The sequence below is a fragment of the Hydractinia symbiolongicarpus genome, chromosome 15 (assembly GCF_029227915.1).
Source record: "Hydractinia symbiolongicarpus strain clone_291-10 chromosome 15, HSymV2.1, whole genome shotgun sequence".
Taxonomy (NCBI): domain Eukaryota; kingdom Metazoa; phylum Cnidaria; class Hydrozoa; order Anthoathecata; family Hydractiniidae; genus Hydractinia; species Hydractinia symbiolongicarpus.
The window spans coordinates 4,622,155-4,644,512 of record NC_079889.1 but is presented as its reverse complement, the minus strand read 5'-3'; the positions used below and the strand labels follow the sequence as shown (position 1 = coordinate 4,644,512).

Genomic DNA, 22,358 nt, shown 5'->3' with positions numbered 1-22,358 from the left:
AGAGAGGATCAAGACAAAAAAGGAAAAGAGAAGGAGCAGTTCCCTTTTTCCACGCTTTCTACATCCGCCATATTTGTTTATATGATTTATCATATAAACAAATTGTTTGTGTTAACACGAATTTTTTAGTATCCGGTATTTGTGCGTGTTAAATTTTTTGCATGTTAATTTTTAACACGCATTTTTTTGTTAAGTCGCATTTTTGCGTATTATAATATTTGTTACGTCACATATTTGTGTGTTAATTGTTAACTCGCATTTTTGCGTATAATATTATTTGTTAAGTCACATATTTGTGTGTTAACTGTTTACTCGAATTTTTGCGTATTATATTATTTGTTAAGTCACATATTTGTGTGTTAATTGTTAACTCGCATTTTTGCGTATTATATTATTTGTTAAGTCACATATTTGTGTGTTAATTGTTAACTCGCATTTTTGCGTATTATAATATTTGTTAAGTCACATATTTGTGTGTTAATTGTTAACTCGCATTTTTGCGTATAATATTATTTGTTAAGTCACATATTTGTGTGTTAACTGTTTACTCGAATTTTTGCGTATTATATTATTTGTTAAGTCACATATTTGTGTGTTAATTGTTAACTCGCATTTTTGCGTATAATATTATTTGTTAAGTCACATATTTGTGTGTTAACTGTTTACTCGAATTTTTGCGTATAATATTATTTGTTAAGTCACATATTAGTGTGTTAATTGTTAACTCGCATTTTTGCGTATTATAATATTTGTTAAGTCACATATTAGTGTGTTAACTGTTAACTCGCATTTTTGCGTATTATATTATTTGTTAAGTCACATATTTGTGTGTTAATTCTTAACTCGCATTTTTGCGTATTATATTATTTGTTAAGTCACATTTTTGCGTATTATATTATTTGTTAAGTCACATATTTGTGTGTTAATTGTTGACTCGCATTTTTGCGTATTATATTATTTGTTAAGTCACATATTTGTGTGTTAATTGTTAACTCGCATTTTTGCGTGTTATAATATTTGTTAAGTCACATATTTGTGTGTTAACTGTTAATTATTATTTCCTATGAAATCTTCGTTATTCCAATTTTCTAATTTCTTAATTTACACAACAAAAAGGAGATGCGTTTGGGTTTATACTTTGCCAAAAGCCTGAAACTTCCTGCCTTTTGACTTATTTGAAGAATAACGTCTGCCCTTGTAGGCAATGTAATCGTTGGCCAAACTTAATATACGCCTGTTTGTGATAAAGTTTTTTTGGATAAAATAGATGGATAACCAATGAGGGTGTGGTCAGGTTAGAAACTTCTGAATGTGCAGAGAAGTTCTGAAATTAAATACCATAAGAGGTTTCATTCACGACCCGAAAATTAACGGAATTTAACGCAAAAACAATTTCTACCGCAAGAAACGATTTTGGGCATATTATTGTGCAGGAAAAGTGAGCCATATATAAACACGTTTTTTAAAGAATTAGTTTTTTTTAGTAACCGTTGAACAGAACTGTTAACTTCAGCATTTTTCACGGCGTTTTTAACACAATTTTGATCGTTAAGTCATTTCTTCTTGCAGGCACCATTATTACGATCTGGTTGTCATGAATGAGTTTTAAAGAAGAGAGATAAATACACCTTTCGCGAATTTCATAAATTATCATAATTATGACGTCATCAAAAATTTCAAAATGATTCTATGCTCTTTAAATAATGATTTTCAAGTAGAATATCAAATTACCATGACAAAGCTGAAGTTTTTAGAGCAATATAATATTCTGGTTGGATTTTGTTTTAATTTAGAAAAGTATATATTTCGAAAACAAGGCTATTTTTAGAAAGATCGGCTATATTAAAGAATAGAAATATTTACGAAATTAGGTAATTTGTTCTACCTTTTGATAAGGAACTTAGGGATGAGGATCATTTTTAGTATCGACCTCTCTAATTAAGTTTGGCATAATTAGGAAATTCGGGAAAGATATGTTGCGGCAAGAAAGCTAATTTCAGTTCTTGCTAATTAATTAATTATTAACTCTGAGATTTGCGAAAAATTATAAAATACTCATGTCAAAAAGATGTGCCGCAGCTCTTTCTCAATTTTTTTAAAGAAAATGAATGTACTTTTCGAAATCCTCACATAAAAAATGATAAATCGTGAAATTTTCATATTCATACATCAAACAAACAACATGCTACAACAGTTTTTTTAATTTTGTACTAATTAACCTTTGCTCGAATATAAGGCTTATTAGAACAAGTCGAAAATTAAGAATGCTTTGACCGTAACAATGATGCCACCAAAACAGCACTTTCCAATGTCGGATGAAGTTGAAAATTTATACATTAACCCCAATTTTCTGATGCTGAAAATGAAGTTAAGGTCAAAACATCAAAATTCCAAAATTTTAAAAAACATGTAATTCGGGAAACGTGCATTCTACCGTGTGTTTTTAACTTGGTTAAAGTCAAAAAAAATGTTGAAAAATGGTTAAATTAATGGGCTAGGGTATCGAAAGAAAGGTGTTCTAAAATTTAGCTAAAAATTTAAAATGTGTCATTTTACAATTCTTAAACTCAAAACATCAGACATAACTTACTCCCTCTGCTAAAAATAAATAAGGTGGAGAGATGTACTCCATAGGAGGCGCACGAACATTGATATCGCCTAAGTGTCCAAATTCGTCCCCGAACTCCTTATCTAGATAGATAAAACGTGAATTGGATAAGAAACTAGGAGACACATTGCTAAGATAGTTTGAAGTTGCGGGGAGTTTATTCAACCTGCCTACCCCTCTATCACGATGGGGAAGCCATTATAAAATAACCAATGCATAAATTATGTATTAAAAGAAAAACGTTTAATTTAAAACATGATTTATTTAACCGCATGCATACAAAGATATTTTTTTCAAAAAAAAAGTCGGGGCAAATTTAAAATTAAAAATTATTTAGTTATTATAGGCTATAAAGACATTCCAAAACGAACTAAATCTCTGCATTGTAATTGGCTGGTAGAACTTTCTGTTTTAACTATGCAACAAATAAATTTTAAACCAGGAATTAACACCAAATTTTAACCTTTAAAATAATATTAGACCGCACCCTAACTACACTTTTTATATAGAGTGCAACCTCGTTCACAGTGTTTTTTTAGTTTCCGTTAGCGCGGCTTGCCTGGAAACGCAGCTATTGGAGAGAAATTTTGTTTTTCGTCGCTGCAATATTTTTGTCATGGTTTTTACATATTTAGATTTTTCTTGTGTCAAGGTACACACAAATGCATCGTGTTTAAAATAAACAAAATCGTTATTTTAGTAAGCTCCAGGTCCCCTTTTATTTTTTTAAACGAGAAATTTAGCTTCAGTTTCAGCCGATATTATTTGTTCTTAAAGCTTTTTTTCCTGTTTTTTTTATTTATTTTTTACAAAATTCCAGCGATGCAAATTGTTCTTTTTGTTTTTATTTAAGTTATTTTGATCCTGATACTAAAAAAGTTGTTCTTATATAACAACAAGTGTATTACATTCGTAACCTGAAATGAAAATGTCAAAAATTATCCAATTCTTCGGAAACAAAAATATTTCAAAATTCTTAATCCATTTCAATAATTAATATTTTCTAAAATTTCAACAAAAACGTGTATTCTAAAATCACACCTATTTGAAATAAAAATGAAGCCACACATTTCAAAGGACGCATCCGAGACTCAATCTCCACATTCACGACGAAATGTGAAAAATTTTAACCTTATTATTTATTAAATATAACACAACTCGCTCAATTCATGTATGATTTCAAATAAATAAATTTACGCTTTTGTATTCAAAATGCTAACATTTCTTGAATGCTTTCAATATGACATATTTTTTTTCGCTACACCGATTTTATTGTACACTAACTAAATTTCAATTTTGATTTGTACTCCTCCTGGGATATCAATATCAATTCAGTCCAAGTCCAGCACTGCCATACTTGCGGCAGTGTTTTCCTTTTATGAAATCTGCGATGGAGTGCTTTTTTGCAGAAAAAGCTGAAATGAATTAGTCAGGCTTGTTTCTTTATCGGAGATGTTGTTGTCTGTCAAAGTGTCGAATGTTTGATGGTAATGGAGTAAATAACAGTTGAAAAGAAAGTTAATTAAAGTTGGTATGACAATATGAGAATGTCTGTGACATTATTATCACGCTCCGTTCTGTTTTGCTTACTCTTAAGGTATGCTAAATCCTTATTTTACCTTGCAAACATTACAAAATTGACAAAAAAACTTGATTTTTTTGTGTGTTTATTATCAATGCTTAAGGATTTCTCATATAAGCTTTTAAACTACCATGCTGGATCTTTATCAACTCTCAAGCTTTCATTATTTAAATAATTTTTATTTTTCAAAAAGAAACGTTGAAGACTGGTTACAATATGACACCAATAATGCTATCATTAAATTTTATTAATTTTCTTCAAATTATTTTTTCTGCAGATTATCCGAATTGATGTTTTATAACGAACCAATAAATTTATTTACCAATAAATTTTTGTGGACTGCTTTTGGCTAACCAGAAAGTTAGCCGCTTATAGTTACACGGTTTCTGTAGCTAAAGGGGAAACTAGTAACCCCTTCACAGAATCAACAAAAATTTGTTTACTTTTAGAGAGAGTTTCGTTTACTCTGCTGTATTAATTCGCCAACCAGTTGGGAACATCTCCATACAATATTGTCAAATTTTGAAAAAGGTCATTCCTCTAAATGCTTATTACGATGATGTGCGAAACTCCAACTCTCTCGAGTTGCAGCTCCTTGATCAAAACCGAAAACCCGTACCATTAAACGCCAAGTATGTCCAGCTTAATGCAGCAGATCGAACTTTGTATATCGTACCAGTTTACGTAGCCTCATCAGCATCAGATACAACCAGTACCGGAGAGAAAATCTTGCTAAATTATATACTTCGTGCGATTAACCCATCGCAAGTTTACGAGGACGATTACTTCTCTGTCGAAATTTCCGGTAACGTTCTCAGCCGCAAGTACGGTGTCATTTTTAAAACAGAATTACTTAAACCAAATTTAAGCGACATGGAGAATCTTTACCATTTTATAAATACCTTGTATCTATTTCTTTATCCACCTGCTGGAGGGTCTGCACAAAATCAAAATCAAATTCAAATATACTGGTACACGAAATTTGATGGTACTGGAGGTTCTCAAACAACGATGGAATTAAGTTACCAAAATTGTACCGCGGGAGACGTGTGTGATTTGCTTGCTATGCGAAACACAAAATCATTATATGGTCTTTTTAACGTTACCTATGCTGTGCCAGCCCGTCTGGACGCGCTAATGAAGACCTATTCGTTTAACTTACAGAGCATTGATGTAAGGTTAATTGATCCCTGCAAGGAAACCTTCCAGCCACAAATAAACTATGATTTGCTAAGAGAAGATAACCCGTCTTATGAACCAGTTCTCTTGCAATTGATATTTGGTGGCGTGGATATCGGGCAATACCCTGGTATGTTTGAATATGCATTTCCAAATAATACATTTTACATGCCTGAAACAGTCGATGAAATACGAATTGAACTGTATGTTGAGTACGAAAATAAGCTGAAGCTACCAATTTCCAAAACACATTGGGCTTACATCACAAGAGAAGGCTCGGTCACATTTCAATACACCCTCTACGTTGTTATGATCGATGCTGCCTACCAATCAAATACAAACAAGGTCCTCTACCAAGCGATGGGTTTGACACCTGTTAACAGCGGAAACAACTTCGACACTATATTAAATATAAAACAGGCTCCTCTTTCCTATTACGTGGTCACATTCACCTTTACAAATTTTGTTCTACAAAGTTCAAGCATCAAGGTGTTGAATATGAGATTTTTCTTAAACAGTTTAATCACAGTGCTCGGTGAATCATACAGATCATGGATTTTTTTAAAGTCGTTTTCATTCTCATCAACGGGAAGTACAAGTGGAGTCGCTGTATGGGGATTGAAAGTCAATCCGAAATGCAATTTCTCTCTTATTGTTGCCACGCAACGGATTATGTTTGTTTCAGAAAACGCAAAAACGATAAGTTCTACATTCCAAAACAACTTGAAATTTGCTTTCACCTTAAATCAAATACAAGAAACATTTTCAGGACCGTGCGCCTTGGAGCCTCCCACTAAAGTTAATGCAATACCTCCGTTAAATATCGAATTTTGTGGAATATACACGTATATAATCCCTGCGAACACTTTCTATGATAACCAGGAAGGAGGCACTAGAAACCTAACATTGAAGTTACTTAACAGTGACAATTCCCCTGTGGGAACCTCTTCATGGATACAATTTAACACTAAAGATCAAACAATAACAGCTATTCTTCCTACAGAAGCTCAATCAAGCATAACACCCTCGAACATTTTTAAACTTGTTGCAACAGACAGCACTAACCAAGCCACGACATGTGACGTCATTGTAAATATTATTGGCACACCCAAGGCTATAACATATCGTGTCACTGTTCGAGGAATCTACTCGTCTAATCAACAAACGAATCCAGCTCAGGTGATTTCAACAAAAGTTACTAATTGGTTTAAGGATAGTGACAAGTTTCAGTTGATTTCTCAAGGTGTGACGTCAAACAACGAACAGTATGCATCGTTTACGAATTGCTCATGGCGCACTAACCCTTGTGACGCATTAAAAGTAGACGCGTACAAGAAAAGTATTTTCCCAGATGGCAATACGGCATCTAATGCATTTGTCAGCATATTTAGTCCTGAATTCCAGAATGTCGTTGTAACGCAGACTCTGTCCGGTTCATGTGCGAATAACAAACCACCCGAAATAGTCGCTGGATGGGGACCACTATCTCTCAGCTCGTGTAGCCTATTTAAACAGCAGGTACCAGAGAATACGTTCTACGATACCGAACAAGGAAACACAAGAAATTTACAATGTTCGTTAACTGGATCGAATGCTGCAACAACAACGCCATCATGGGTGAGGTTCGATACGCAGAGACAAGAATTAACAATGTTAGCATATTCCAATCTTACCATTGCATCCACCGTATATTTGTTTTCCTTGACAGCACAAGATATCGAGGGAAAGGCTACTTCTCAAAGCTTGGTCACCAACCTTGCAACCTATTCTGAAGAACCGTCACATACCGTTGAAATGACGTTAAGAGTAACGTCCAATTCATTAAATAATTTCATCGACATCTATGAAAATCTTAGGGAAAAAATTAAATTCTATTTTGGTGATACTGGAAATACTGTGGAGTACATTTTTCTGACTCAGTACCCTTCAACGACTTATACAGTTCATTGGACAAATTGTACTGTGTCGCGATCAATATGCGAGCAGGCGAAACTAGACTTTATTGAAAACAGAGTGTTAAGCAATGGTCAAGCCAGTCCTTCTTTTATCAATGCGTTAACTAACGATTTCGCTTTAGTTAAAGCAACCTTTGTTACAAGTGGAGTTTGTAAGAAAGCCAAAGAAGATCCAAAAGTTTTAAATGAGATCCCAAGACAATATATTAGCTACTGCGGTTACTTGAGATACCGCATACCTGAGAATACATTTTTAGATGGTATCGACGGCGGTACGCGTAGTCTGGCGTTAACTCTAACCAACCAAGATGGATCTGTTATACCTAACGACAACTGGCTTGTTTTTGATGAGATTCAACAAACAGTTTCCGCCATATTACAATCTAGCAAACCGCTGACTCAGCAAACTTATGTGTTTAATTTAACTGCAAGAACTAAAAGAGGGCGGAGTGTTTCTACTCTCATGACGGTTAATATAACTGGCAAGCCATCAGAAGAAAAAACCTACTTCAGGTTTGTCGTGCAAACTAAAGCGCTTACTACAACTAAAGCCAGTGAATTGTATATAGCACTTTTTGACAAGATCTTCATTGTATACGCGTCGCCTGTAAACGACATTACTCTGAACTCTGGAAATTACGCTGCAGGTTATGTAATAGCAGAAGTCATGAATTGTGATATTGAATGTTCAAAGCAAACAATACAAACACTGGAATCTATACTTAGTCTGTACGATACGACAAAGTTTCAACCTGAGTTTGAAACACCAACCGTGTCAGTTCGTGTTGGACGATCATGCTTAGCAAAGCCTCCTGTGTTGATACAGCCTCCAAATCCGTTTACGGTTAACAGATGCGCTCAGTTCAGCGTTGGTATATCAAATGAGATATTTACAGATAACAATGGTGCCGAAAACTTAAATTACGTCATCACTGAAGTAAATGGCAACACAGTTCATGATTGGATATCAACAGATGGTATGAAGATTGTCGGTGAGTTAATTTCTGTATAATATATTAATCCTCTGTCTTTTTATTGTTTGGTTAAGGGACATAATTTGTTTATTACCAAATCAGACTGCAAAGTCAGTATATCAACTCTCAGTTACGGGAAGATAAAAAGTTGGTACTACTTTGCAAATGTCGCAAAAACGGAAACGGAAGTATTCATCCAGTACTTTAAAACGTTTTATTTATTTGTTTTTTGTTTACTCTACACTTCGTTACTTCTTGTAAGGGAACAAAAAGTACAGTCTTGAATTACCGACTTTCACACAGAGCGGCACAATCCAAAAAAGATAAAGTCCAGACAAACAAAGAAGCTCTTCGCTAGGCCGCGCTACATAAAAGTTGTTAATAATCGAATAACTTCTTTTCAATTGGGATAATTCATTCCAAATTTCCAAAAGGTTTATGCTCAACATAATATTGCTCATTCCTTCATAAAGTAAAACAACGACCCAACTTTCAAGGTAACCAATTAGACTTTAAACAAATGTCTTGGTTACTCGATGTGTTTAACGAGAGTGTATGTGTCTTAGCATTTGTTTCATCTTAACGGTTCAGGTACTCAATCTTATTGGTTTACTGGTTAAAGTATTCCATTTTACTGGTTAAGTTTCTCCATCCTACTGGTTAAGGTTCTCCATCCTACTGGTTTAGGCTTTCCATCTTACTGGGTAAGGTTCTCCATATTACAGGTTATTATCTATATCTATATTAGCTTTTAAATTCTTCTCTCCAAAAACGTGATGATAGAAAAGATTTTGTTTCCTTCAAAAATCAAAGGAAATTAAAGTTTCTCACAACATACGACAAGTTAATTGTCAGTGCGTTGACATCTTAATTTCTTTGCTTTTCTCAGGCATCATCACAAACGAAGTGTTAAAAGCCAGAACAGAAAATAGCAAATACAACTTGACCCTTCGAGCGATCAATCAGTACAACTTATGGGCGGAAACATGGGTGATGATGACCGTAAGCGGAGAACTGCCTCAGTTATTTTACAAATACGATATGACGATTGAGGACAAACTCACTTTAACCTCCACATTGAATACTGACTTAGCAAGGCAAATTGCAATTACGAAACAACTAAATGGCTTTTTTCAAAACAAAGTTATCAACATTGTGTCCTACAGCAAACAAACAGGAAATAACTTTGCAATACAGTGGAGCGTGTGCCCATTACCAAACAGATGTACAACAACTGGTGCCAGCAGTTATTCAAGTCAGATATTTGCGAGTAATCAACCTAGTCAGACGTTTAAGAATGCCTTCGGACCAAATTTTGCGTTGAACACAATCACAGAAAATAATTTTCCCGACTGCGATACCATCAATCCACCCAGAGAGACAAGGAACCCTTTGACAATAAATACTGTTTACTGTGGAGGGCTTGATTATGTAATCCCGGCTGACTTATTTACAGACCAAGAAGATGGTGGAACAAGACAACTGACATTATTTTTCGAAGTTACAAGAGGTAAGCTTTATTATATTCGCTGCAAATATAAAGAGAAATAATATTGACAGAAATTTAAGAAGAATAGTACAGGGGAACAAAAATTTTGAATTCTTTAGCGTACAACAGAATATCGGACAAATGGTATAAAAATATTGGAGGATTATCACTTATAAAAAAAAGGATTTAAAAATTATACTTTATAATTTAATCGTCTGCATAAGAAAGTGACTGAAAAAAACAGGTAAAAAGAAATTTCAAAAATGAGGCGAATTTTTCTGCAGACATTTTTCGTCTGAAAAAGTGTACGCTTCTTTTTTATAAAATATAAAAAAAGTCTGCTAAGCTCTACATTTAAGGCATTTTCAAGCTATGTATAGTGTTACTTATTTTCTCGGTCAAGTAAAGATGGATATGGGGTGTGAGCAGGAACAATTGTGTTCACAAGTAGTCGGGCAGTTCGCAAAATTAACATTATAAAAAACTAAAAACATGAACAAATGTAATCAATTATTCTGCAATTCTTTAAAAAAAAATAATAATAATAATGAATATTTTTTTCATTATTATTATTAAAGCTTTTAAAAGCATCAGAAGGGTATTTACCCTGTCTACTCCCACAACTCACAACCCACAACCCCCCTCCCCCTATCCCCTTTTGTCATCCTCTTTCACCCCGGTTGTTACATCCACAGTTCTTTCATTTTATTAAAAATCTGTACCTGGATAGTATACCACAAAGTTGTGTTTCAAAAAGACTAGTTAAAAAAAGCAATGTGCATTCTGTTCTTCCAGGACAAGATGTATCATCAAGCTATTCATGGCTGTCATACGACCAAGCATCTCAACGCCTACAAGGGATGCCTACTTACGCTGAAGCAAAAGAACTTAACGTCGCCAACACGAAATTTTTACTCACAGCTAGAGATTCGTCAGGTCAGGAAACAACCATATCAGCTTATATCAAGTTTACTTTACCTCAAGAACCAAAGTATTCCTTTGTGTTCATCATGTCGTCATTCCAGACAAGTGACGTCGCGTTACGTTTTGCGTACATGAACAAGGTGGCTTCGTTTCTTGGAGACTCTGGTAGAGTCAACGTTGGATTCACATCAATAAAATCAACACAGATCGACTATTTTAACTGTTCAATTCCTTACTCACCTTGCGATCTATATCAACTCAAAACAATTAAGAGCTTGTATTCAGATGAAAGTGGTATACCTCGGACGCAGTTAAGAAGTGCAATGCAACCGGAGTTTAATGTTGCAAGTGTAACCGGAAACAAGCTGTCACCGTGCGGTGGACCAAATCGACCCAATGTTAATGCCACTCCTCCAGTGGTCGTTATTACAATGTGCGGATATCACGCATACCAAATTCCTGTTTATACGTTTTATGATCTCGAAGATGGAAACACAAGAAACCTGGCTTTATCAGTTTCCGTAAAAAGCAGTGCTACATTTAGTATGTCAAACTATGTACAGTATGTTTCGTCTACACAGACTGTAAATATAGTTCCGAAAGCTCAGCTGCTTGCAACTTACGGTAGAGATTACCTGTTCTCTCTAAAGGCGACAGATACGTCTGGTTTGTCTGTTAACACTGATCTGATGTTTAAAATTCAAGGACCGTACAGCCTTTTAACGGAATGTCAAATACAAGTTACATTACAGCAACTTACGACGTCGCAAACTAGCCGTACAAGTGTCGAGGCAATGACGTTTGTTATACAACGTCTAATGAGTTACTTCCAAATCCAACAAAATGAGATTGGCGTAGTTGATTTTTATACCAAAAGTTCAAATCAGTTCTTTTTTTCGTGGAGTTACTGCTCGTCCATGTATCAACAAGAATCCTACCAATCAAACTCAGCCACGTTAAGCGTCGACTACGTTGGCCTTCAAACGAAAATTCTGCAAAAACTTTACCACCAAGATCGTAAAACAATCCACGCCAACTTCATGTCTGCTTTTCAATCCGATTACTCTGTGATAAGCGTCGTCCCTGTTTTCACAGCTAGATGTAAAAATCTCCCACCAGTTGTGGACCCGGGTACTGAAATCTCCATCACAATCGGCTTCGGCGGCTATGCGTTTCATTTTTATCAAAACAGTTATTTTTATGATTTCGAGGATGGTTGGGCATATGACCTTTATCTCACCATGCTAAGCTCTACCCATCAAACTCTTTTGATTGACAGCTGGATTAATGTAGATGTAACGTCGCGCAATATTTATGCTGTTGTCATGGATACAGTCCGGTTCTCTTCTACCTCAAATTATATCTTTTATTTACAAGCCACTGACACACAAGGATTGTATGCAAGAATAAAAGTTACGGTAACGAAAGATGGCACATTTTATGGCTTCGCACCGTTTAGTATAACATATCTTTTGCAGTACAATGGACAGGCTGGCTTAGTATATGCCAATCAGAGCAGCCACATTATAAACACAATAACAAGATATTTCACTTCCATAAGCCAATCAAAATTCGTTCTTGTTCGATGGTACTACAAAACGATTGGTTATGGTCATTATCGCGAGATCACGTGGACAGTTGCTGATCATACATGTCAATCAACTGTCTTGTCAACAATCCGAAGAATATACAACCAAAATGGTAGGCCTTGTGATATTAAGTCAAGTTGATTCTTTTTATTTTGCAAAAACATTGACTTCTAATGCTTTTAAAACAAAATAATATGAGAATATTTCCGGCCTGAGTAAGCCTGATTGGGAATGTCATTTATCACTCAGCTTGTTTCTCTAGGAGGCCTGGACTCTACCTTGGTTCAATCCTTATCCGGCATGTTTACATTGCGACGACTTTATTATCAAACGTCATGTGATCCACAACCTCCGACGCCACCGTCACCACCAACTGTGCTGCCGACTTTCAATATCACATACTGTTCTGTGTTTACGTATCAGCTAAGCGTGTCGTTATTTTATGACGACTTGGATGGAGAAGCAGACAAACTAAAGTTGGAACTGCTAGATTCTAGTGGTAAGTGCTGTTGACGATTTTAATTTTAGATTCGTAACATTTTTATGTGGGAAATAAGTTTCCCCAGTTTACCAAATTAAACAAAATTTTTGAGGACAAATTTGACTATTAAACAAATTGAAGAAAGTCATGTTTTAAAATTTAACCAACCTTTTCTCATCGGTTGAAACTTCAAGAAGAAGAATATTAGATTTTAAATCCAATCAGTTTGAAAAAGACAAATGATTTTGTTGTTTTAGGGAACGCTGTGTCTCGATCATCTTGGTTCCAATTGAACACAGTGACAATGCAACTTTATGCTGTAGCTATAAAATCCGCAATGCAAGTCCAGTCTAGTTATTCATATAAAATCCAGGCTACAAACAGCGGCAAGGAATCTAATACAATCGATCTCACGGCTGTGATTAGAGATGAACCGTTTACAAGCGACTGCAAAATAACGATGCAGTTCGCTTATAAGTATGAAACTTCAACCTTAGTCGATCTGGACATAATCAGAAGATTTATTTCCATGTTAACAGAATACTATCAAGACAAAACAACAATGGTGAAAGTTCTATCGTTTACGGGACTTGGTAACGGTTCGTATCGTATCGTATGGAGTAACTGCTCGTTTAAATTCGAAACCAAACAACAAGCGTCCTATGGGTTGACAGAAGCAGATCGAAGCGCATTAACTTATATATTCTCTCAAATGGTGTCAAGCAGTAATCAAATTGTATCAAAATTCCAAACATTCATGAGCTCGTATTTCCAAATCACGTCAATCCAGCCTAGTTACGACTGCATCGAAGAGCCACCCATACCATTAAAAAAGTCGCTAAAGGTGTATGGTCGATTTTGCGAGCTCTTTATCGACAACATTTCGCCAAATTTATTTGAAGACAAACAAGACGGTAACACTCGAAACCTTAAGCTTACCCTCACCGATTTAAATGGTCGCGCACTTTCAATAAACAACTGGGTGCAAATAGACTCGAAACAAAATGTGTATGGCGTCGTAACAGAGACCGTAAAAAGCAACGCTGTTTCGTCAGAATATAACTACTTGATAGTAGCTACCGATTCTTCGGGACGTTCGGCAAACGTAACATACACCATCGTAGTTGCTTCGGCACGGCGACATTACGACGTATACTACCAAACAGGATTTACAAGTCGTTTCGGTTACTTGGACAGTACTGCGCTTATGCTGTATACTATTGTCGATAAATTATCAAAATACATTGATCCCACTGATAAGGTATTAATTAGTTTACTCAGTTGATTTATTTTGAAAACTAAATTATCTCTGCAAGATTTTGTTAATTAGTTTTAAAATAGTTTCAGTTTAAAGGCCAACGTCGTCAACACTTGTCGTGGCTGTTTTTATTGGTATTATTTTTCTTTTAGCGCTTTTAGCGTTTTTCTAGCAAATTGGCTGAGCATACTAAAAATAAAAACATTTTTTTGTAAAAAGAAACAGGCGCTTCATATGATTATAGATTCAAAGTTGCTGGGCGAGCAAAATTCTATTTTCGGTTTAGGCGCATTGTGTCTTCTCATATACATAAGATAATATAGTGAAATGTTTAGAAGCTAAGATAGTTGGTAAAGTGCTACAGGTATACGATTGCATTTTATTTAAACAAATAGATTTATTTTATGTTATAGCTAGGAAAGATCTATGTTAAAGAATACCATTATCCTTCTACACTTCTATGGACACACTGCAGTTTGCAACCTTGCAGAAAAACAGACGTAACAAACCTTAGGAAAAAGCTGACCACGGATGCTGGTGTTATTACTACAGACTTTGTGCAAGCTATGGAGCCTCAGGTCACACCTGTTACGACACGCGTCACTATAGAAAAGACGTGTGGAGACAGCAACACCACGGTCATCCCGAATCCGCCACCACCTAACGAGACCATACCGAATTGTGGCTACTTCACCTATCAAATTCCGAATAACTTATTTACTGATATATTTGGCAGAGGAACCTACTACTTTCTCTTGAAATTCTTCTACACAACAGGACAGTCTATCCCAACTTCATCATGGATCAGATTTAACCAAACCTTCCAGTATGTTTACGCCATCCCTATCCTATCACAATTAAGCCAGTCTTCGTATTTTACCTTACAAGCTGTCCACCCAGGCTCTGGAAACACAGTGAGCGTTCAAACAACCTTCACTATAAGAGATTTCAATGAGATCTCTAAAGTCTCATCGAAGCTGTGCTACATCACCTTTCATCTTACAGTGAAATATAATCCAGGTTTGGATGATGTATCTACACTTAGGTTGTTCATGCAGATGCTGGCAGGATACTTGAATGCTAACTACAACACCATACAGATCTTCAGCTACAGCAGAGGAGGAGGCTATCCATATAACATGGTTATCACATGGACTAATTGTACTCTCACCGCTTTATTTCAAAGAGAGAATTTTGCTCGAACTTATTATTCGCAGTTCTCTCAAATCATCAACAGTATGATGATATTCTCAAATGGTCAGTACAGCATGAGACAACAGATTACTAATTACTTTAATGACAATTCCCTCTTTGAAGTTACTCAAATCGTCATCAACAAGAATTGTTCAGAACCAAAAAACCCACCACCGGTACCGAATCCCCAAAAATTAGTGTTCACTGCTAGTTGCGGTATAAATACCTTCCCTATACCAAGTGATACGTTTGTTCCGAGTGCAAGTCAGCTTTCACTAACTCTGTTAACCATGGAAAACCAACCTTTACCAAAGAATACATGGGTAATACTGGATACGTTCACTAGAGAAATAAAATGTTTATTTAATAACGCCACCATTTTTGCAGCAAGCGAGTACAAGTTTAAACTAATTGCAGAAGATTCTGCTCAACAGAGGGGGGAGACGACGGTTACTATTATAATGCCAGAGCCTTTTGTACCTGTAGTAATGGAAGTACTGCTAGCTGCCTCCTACACTGTCGATTACCCATACGATCTGATACCACAGCTTCAAATTGTGACAGCCATGAATGAATACCTAACAACAACGCAACGCGTTAGCAACGTCAGTTTCTACGTGACCGAATACATCCCGCTGAATGCATTGTTTACCAATTTGAAAATCACAAACTGTTTGGCATGCCGACAGAAGTTAGAACTAGTCGTTGGAGAATTAACCTTGGCGCATAATTTCAACGTTTTAAAAGAAATGCTCGCACCAGAGATAACAGCGTATCCACCGTTAATCAACGCGATAAACCCGTGTAGTGTTGTACACGGTCCACTTAAATTGATCAAAGAGAACCTGACGTATTGTGACCATTGGGTGATTGACTTGAGAGAACGAGAAACTAATCTTATTTTGCAATACACAGTGCAGCTAAACGACGTCAATGATAACCCGTTGCCATCGGATTCATGGATATGGCTTTACAACTATACGATTGAAGGATACCCTCCAGAAAGTTTTTGGTCTAGCTCGCAAACGTCGTGGAATTTTGTTTACACAATAAAGAATGGGACGCAAATAATCAGCAGACCTACTAACATGACAATTGTTTTAATACCAGGTAGGTTGATTGTTTCAATAATATAAAAAAAACACGCCCCGAAAAAGAGCACTCTATTAAATCATGACTGCCTTTGCCTGCCTTTCTTTCCTTGCTTTCGTTCATTTACCTCTACCTCACGAGTGCTCTTTCTCGTAACATGTATATCGTGTTGTCTTTTAGATCTTCCTGACTGACTAGGTTTCCTTTCCGTTTTAAACAGTGCACAACCTAAATACCGTTTGAAGTTGGCTTCATTGTTGACAACATTGTTTTTAACATAACAAAAACATTTTTACCAAATAGTGACAATAAAAATTTGATGTTTTGCCACCTTTACCGTTTTAAGGCAAATTTGGTGAATATTTGCATTTCCGCACTCTGTAATATTTTTGCTCCCAAGGCCAGCACATAAAGTTTTCTAAGTAGCTTATAAAATGTGTAATGTGTCCGGTGGTTGTAATTATAGACACCCAACCCCAACCGTATGGTTAGCTTCCACGAATTTTTTTATTTAGGTAAAAAGCCAGACAACTTGATCGAGTTCAAAATGCGACTTTCTCAACCTGGTCCACGACAGGAAAGAATGGACAATTTCTACATAAGTAAAGTGATGAACGCTTTAAAAGATCTTGTTGGCACAGGAGTTGGTTTACATTTCGTATCTTTCCAAATACTCCAAGATAACCCATTTACGTTCGAAGTACGCTGGCAGAATTGCTCTTTACCAACAAGTTGTGGCACAACTGAAATTGACGAAGTGAATAAAATCTTGTACGGTACTGATAGTGTAGCAGGGTATCCTATCCAAAAATACTTTCCGGGTTATACTATCAAAGAACTGGATAACAAATGCGAAAACACACCACCCAAAACGAAGTCCTCCCTAAATTTAACCATTCCGGTCTGCGGTTTATACAAGTACAAATTAGAAAAAGACATTGCAACAGATGACGGCAAAAACATAGATGCGCTGACAATAACTCTACTTCAATCAGACGGTACTGCTTTACCAAGAGATTCATGGATTAGGTACAATGCATCAGGGCAGGAATTGTATGGCTTTCCCACAGAGGCTATCCTAGCCGGAAGTAGACAATACGCCTTCCGCCTCTCTTTCCAAGACACCGAGGGCGGTACAGCTACAATGCCTGTGTACGTTACTGTGAACGATAGCAAGGAGGTTTACTACGAAATGAGTATAAGCTTCTTAAGTCAAATGCCAGCATCGACAGCTTACCTTGATATGCAAATCAAAATGTTAGAACTCATTTCTACGTTCACAAAAGGAGGAATTGCTCTTGAGGAATACCGCGTATCAGTCTTTTCAGTTACCGACAACGGTCTGGACAATGTTTACTACATGAAATATGGAGACTGCTCAATCCGAAAGAAAATATGCAAGAAAGAGGAAGAAGCCATCGAAGAAATTGAATCAAAATTAAAGACAAGTTCGGATCAACTGACTGCTAGTTTTTCAAGATACATCCAGAGATATTTCACCGGGCGTAGCATGTCACGTGTTACGTCCACTGTTCAAGTTGACCAACCACCTATCGTTTTAGACAACATCAATATTATTGTTTTGTCTTGTTGCCAGGTGACTTGTGTAAGCATTAAAAATAATTTTTACGATGCTGAACAAACCAATTTGATATATAAATTAAAATCAAACGATAAAGATGTCTCATTGAAATATTGGACTCAAATAGTAAATGACCAAATTTGTGTGTATCCTTGGTCAAACCTTACCGTTGGCAAATACGAGTTTTCATTGGAAGCTATGGATAATTGCGGCAGCACGGTAACAATTCCGGTAACAGTCGATCTCACTTGCGTGCATAAAGGACCGTTCGGTTACAAATGGACCGTTGTTAATAATGACGTCACTTCAAATACGTCATATCCTGATGTTTACTATGTAAGTCAAGTGAGAACAAGGATGGTTAATTATTTGAAACAGATGCTTGGTCCAACATACGAAGAAAACAATGTGCAAGTTTTATCGTATGAACTAAAAAAGAACGACAACAGATTTACTTTCGCTGAATGTGGCATAGTATATAAGCCGTGCAACCAATCAGCAGTATCAAAAATCGTCAATGCTTTGTTTATTGATGATAAAGTTCCAAATCCCGAATTAAAAAAGATTTTCTCTGACGTCATGCCAGTCAGCACGATAGAAGGAACACGTCAATATCCATGCGGTGACACCCCTGGTGGTCCAACATGCACGGTGAAGAAACTCGTCATTAACGCGACAAGATGCTCCGAACTGTCCTACCAGCTTCCAGATGTTTGCAGAGATGAAGAAGATGGCGCTATGAAAAATCTAAGGTTAAAATTACTGACACCAAGTTTAACGCCGTTACCATTGTCATCGTGGCTGCAGTTCAATCAAACGTCTCGCAGAATCTATGGTTATCCGCTTTATGATAACACAAACTCTACAGTACGTTATGATCTGACGTTAGAAGTTCAGGACAGTGACGGTAATAAAACTATAATTTCTATTTGCGTGTACTTAAAGGGAAAAACCACTGCAGCGGATTACCAGCTAACCTTAATAGGAGAATTAAACAAAGCATCGGCATCGCCATTTGTTGATCATAGGATTTGTATAACGAACAGATTAAGCGTCTTTTTTAATAATCTTGGCATCAACAATATCGCGTTTGACCGTGGAAATGTGAACCAGAGAAGAATACGACTTAACTGGAGTTTTTGTGAGCAACGTGATTCTCCATGCGATTGCATGATGGTGAAGAAAACTCAAGATTTGTTAAAGGACATGGATCGATTTAAAAACACAATGCGTGAGTGTGTTAGCGTGTCAAGGGATGTTACCTATAAACTGTACGGTGACTGCGCCAAAACAAACAAACCGACTCTGGAAAACGGTATATCGGAAGTTACTGTGAAAGTTGGCCAAGTTTATGAAACTGTTCTGCCAAATAATCAGTTTTCCGATGCGGAAGATGGAACAAATCGAAATTTGACCATTATAGTCCGTGACGTAAACAACAACGAATTGACCGACATTGATTGGATGACGGTGTATAACAACAAAATATGCGGATTAATGGATTACTATGACTACACCGAAAAGGGATACACAAAGAACACTAAAATTGATTACTTAGTAGTTGCGATCGATATGTGTGGAAAGGAATCCTATGACAAGTTCACTGTTAATTTCGTCAACAATTTCCCCGATTTAAGTTACCGGGTTCATATTCGACTCAACTATCCATACTCGTCCTTTCAAGGTAACTGTTCTAAAATAGACGAACTACTTCAAACCATAGCTAATTACGCTGAAGTCCCAAAATCGGATATCCTTGTTCAACAATTATCTGCATACAACGATTCCGTAAATGGCACGGTGAATGCGACCTACTTTGTATGGGGTGTTCGTAAATTTACCGGCGAAGACTGTGACCATGAGGAGTTTGAAACATTCCGTGAAAAGTTTATCAAAGATGATCAGGATAATGAAGTGTTTAAGGAAGTCATGCGAAACAACGACATGGAAGTTGAAGATATTTGGGATTATTTTGACTCACAATGCACAACTTGGCCATGGTGGATACTAATACTCATCCTAGCTTTATTGCTTTTGCTGCTTTTACTCTGGTGTTTGTGGTGTTGCATACCAAGATGCTGTCCAACATGTTGTGGAAGGTTCTGTCCTGGCTGTTTACCTTGCTGTTCGAAGGGTGGTACCTGTTCATCAATGGGAGCGGACAAAGATGAACAATTGATTAGTTCTGAACCAACTCCTCTTCCTGAGCCAGTCCCTGAACCCGAAGTTGAGGGTTCTCCTTCACCTGAACCAACACCTTCAAGCCCAGGTGGGGGGAGTACTAGATTTACAGGTAATAAAGAAATCGATACCCATTCAAATTCTTCCGGAATTGAAAGCATGGGTAGCCATAGTAATCACAGCGGTGGACAATTACCTATAGCACCACTGCCTCCGGTATACCCACCACCTGCAGTGATTAATAAGGGTAGTGGCGGCGGCAGCAGTGGCGGCGGTAGCAGCAGTGGTGGAGGTAAGTCAAATAGGTACGATACTGATGATCATGTAGATGGAGGAGGACGGGACAATACTGACCACCACTTCCACACTGAATCGTGGAGCGACAAAAGAATCCCTGACGTCTATGAACGGTATGAACACGGTCGCCAGCGAAGTTTAAATGACGATTATTATAACCGTCACTCACGCTTATATGGCAACTATCACTATGACGACGGGAGAAATGTCACGTATATCAATAGTGGCAGCAACTACGCCAACGAAAATGTTAGATATAATAAAGGTAGCGATAATTACGGATATTCTGGTTATACTTATGGTGACCGACCGCACTATGACGAATACTATTCGTACGACAGTCGACCACGAAGAGATATTTCACGTCATCAGTATCACCACGACAACCGCTATAAATCAGGAATTAGACGTGTCCAACACGACGGATATAAGGCTGGAAAACGCATTCGTGTAAAGCAACCGGTTGCAGTGAGAGTTAGAAGATCGGAATTAGACGACTATGTAAAAACTCAAGGACGTGATGGGAAAATTGTCCTCAATTCAAAAGATATCGAACGTCTGATGCATCGAAATCCGAAGCTTTCAATCCGTGGAGTAGGAGGTGATTATCATAATCGTGAAAGACGTGTAATACGATCCGACTCACGTTTATCCGATGCCTTAATCGATCGGCAATTGATACGAACAGATTATGAATCAAATGGAGGTCGCAGTCGCAGCTATAGCACGTCCTCATTGTCGGATCTCATTGCCGTTAATGAAAATGGCAAAGATGTTGTTATAACGCCGAGGAACGTCACATTCAAATTAGACGACCGAGTCAGAACGTACAATGATGGTGGATACAGCTCAGGTTCATCTTACGACAGTGGCCGTTATGTTGTACGACATGTCGATGATCGGGATCGTAGTGGATTGGGTAGAAGGTATTACATGAGGGACACTTCGACAACGGGCGACTCCGCGTCCGAGTTCGCTGTCATTCCTCATAATAGACATTACAATGCAAGTAGGGAATATGCAGTGACAAATCGTCGCTCAGGAGGAGTGCGAAGAGTATATGAACTAAAAAGTACTGGACACACGAGGAATACTTATGTAAATAGAGGTTATGATGATAGTTCTGTGTAGTATATTTAAGTAAGTGAAACCATTTACAGGGTACAATAACGAAACGTGAAATAACGCAACAGACTTTACACAACAGAGTTTAAGATGTGAAAAGCAACAAAATCTTTAACAGAAGAACAAAATAGTCTTTTCTCTTATAAACTCATTAGTCAATCAATTTGTATTGAAAACAATACCTGATTTTGTAAATGTATTAGTTCATTTGTAATTTATTATTTATATTTAATTCTTATGTATATATTGTTACGTAATTATAGCTTTTTTGAGGGATTTTTATTTAGGCAACTATAGTTAAAAATAATTATTGACATGCAGTTTCCTGTCATTATACAGTATAACGGCTCTCTACATCGTTAAGCTCAGAGAAAAGGATGCGCCATGCGATTGTCAAACTCTCATAAATTATCTAATACTTTAAGAGCAGAAATATTCAAGGGGCAGAGATTTTCGTGGTTTTCGCATTTTTGGCCCTTTTTCGCGAAAATTTCTGCCTAGTAAGAATTTTAACCTGAAATTCGCGAAAGTTATTTTCGCGAAAAATCAACTTCCTTGAAAAATCGCGAAAGTTTTTTCAAGTTTTAAAATCCGAAAACTCTTAAATAACAAGAACTCCGATGACAAGGGTAGAAAAAATAGAATAACAACGAAAAAAAAAAAACAGACTGAAAAATGGCTCTAAAACTCTAACTTTAAAGTTGCTCCAAAGCCCGACTTAATGAAGGGAAATCAGCAGAAAATCGAAAAAAGGAAGGGTTTGAATATCTTCGTATCAGAAATTTCAAGTTTCAAGACAAAAAAACGAATAGAAGAATAAGACAATAATTTGGTGAATTTTTTCTATA

At 36.6% G+C, this 22,358-nt stretch overlaps 1 protein-coding gene across 1 annotated transcript; it reads left to right on the top strand.

Annotated features, from left to right (window-relative positions):
* The first annotated feature begins 3,632 nt into the window (after positions 1–3,632).
* Positions 3,633–21,830, top strand: LOC130628558 (uncharacterized). Its single transcript, XM_057441504.1, has 8 exons — positions 3,633–4,205; positions 4,640–8,316; positions 9,188–9,808; positions 10,583–12,412; positions 12,563–12,799; positions 13,039–14,042; positions 14,453–16,343; positions 16,841–21,830. Exons 1-8 carry the CDS (start codon positions 4,150–4,152, stop codon positions 21,514–21,516), a joined length of 13,992 nt encoding a protein of 4,663 aa, XP_057297487.1. The 5' UTR covers positions 3,633–4,149; the 3' UTR covers positions 21,517–21,830.
* Positions 21,831–22,358: the final 528 nt, after the last annotated feature.

Coding starts and splice junctions, on each gene's coding strand:
- LOC130628558 (XM_057441504.1), top strand. CDS start 4,150: ATGAGAATGTCTGTGACATTATTATCACGCTCCGTTCTGTTTTGCTTA. Junction 8,317..9,187: donor AGATGGTATGAAGATTGTCG/GTGAGTTAATTT, acceptor TGCTTTTCTCAG/GCATCATCACAAACGAAGTG. Junction 9,809..10,582: donor ATTTTTCGAAGTTACAAGAG/GTAAGCTTTATT, acceptor CTGTTCTTCCAG/GACAAGATGTATCATCAAGC.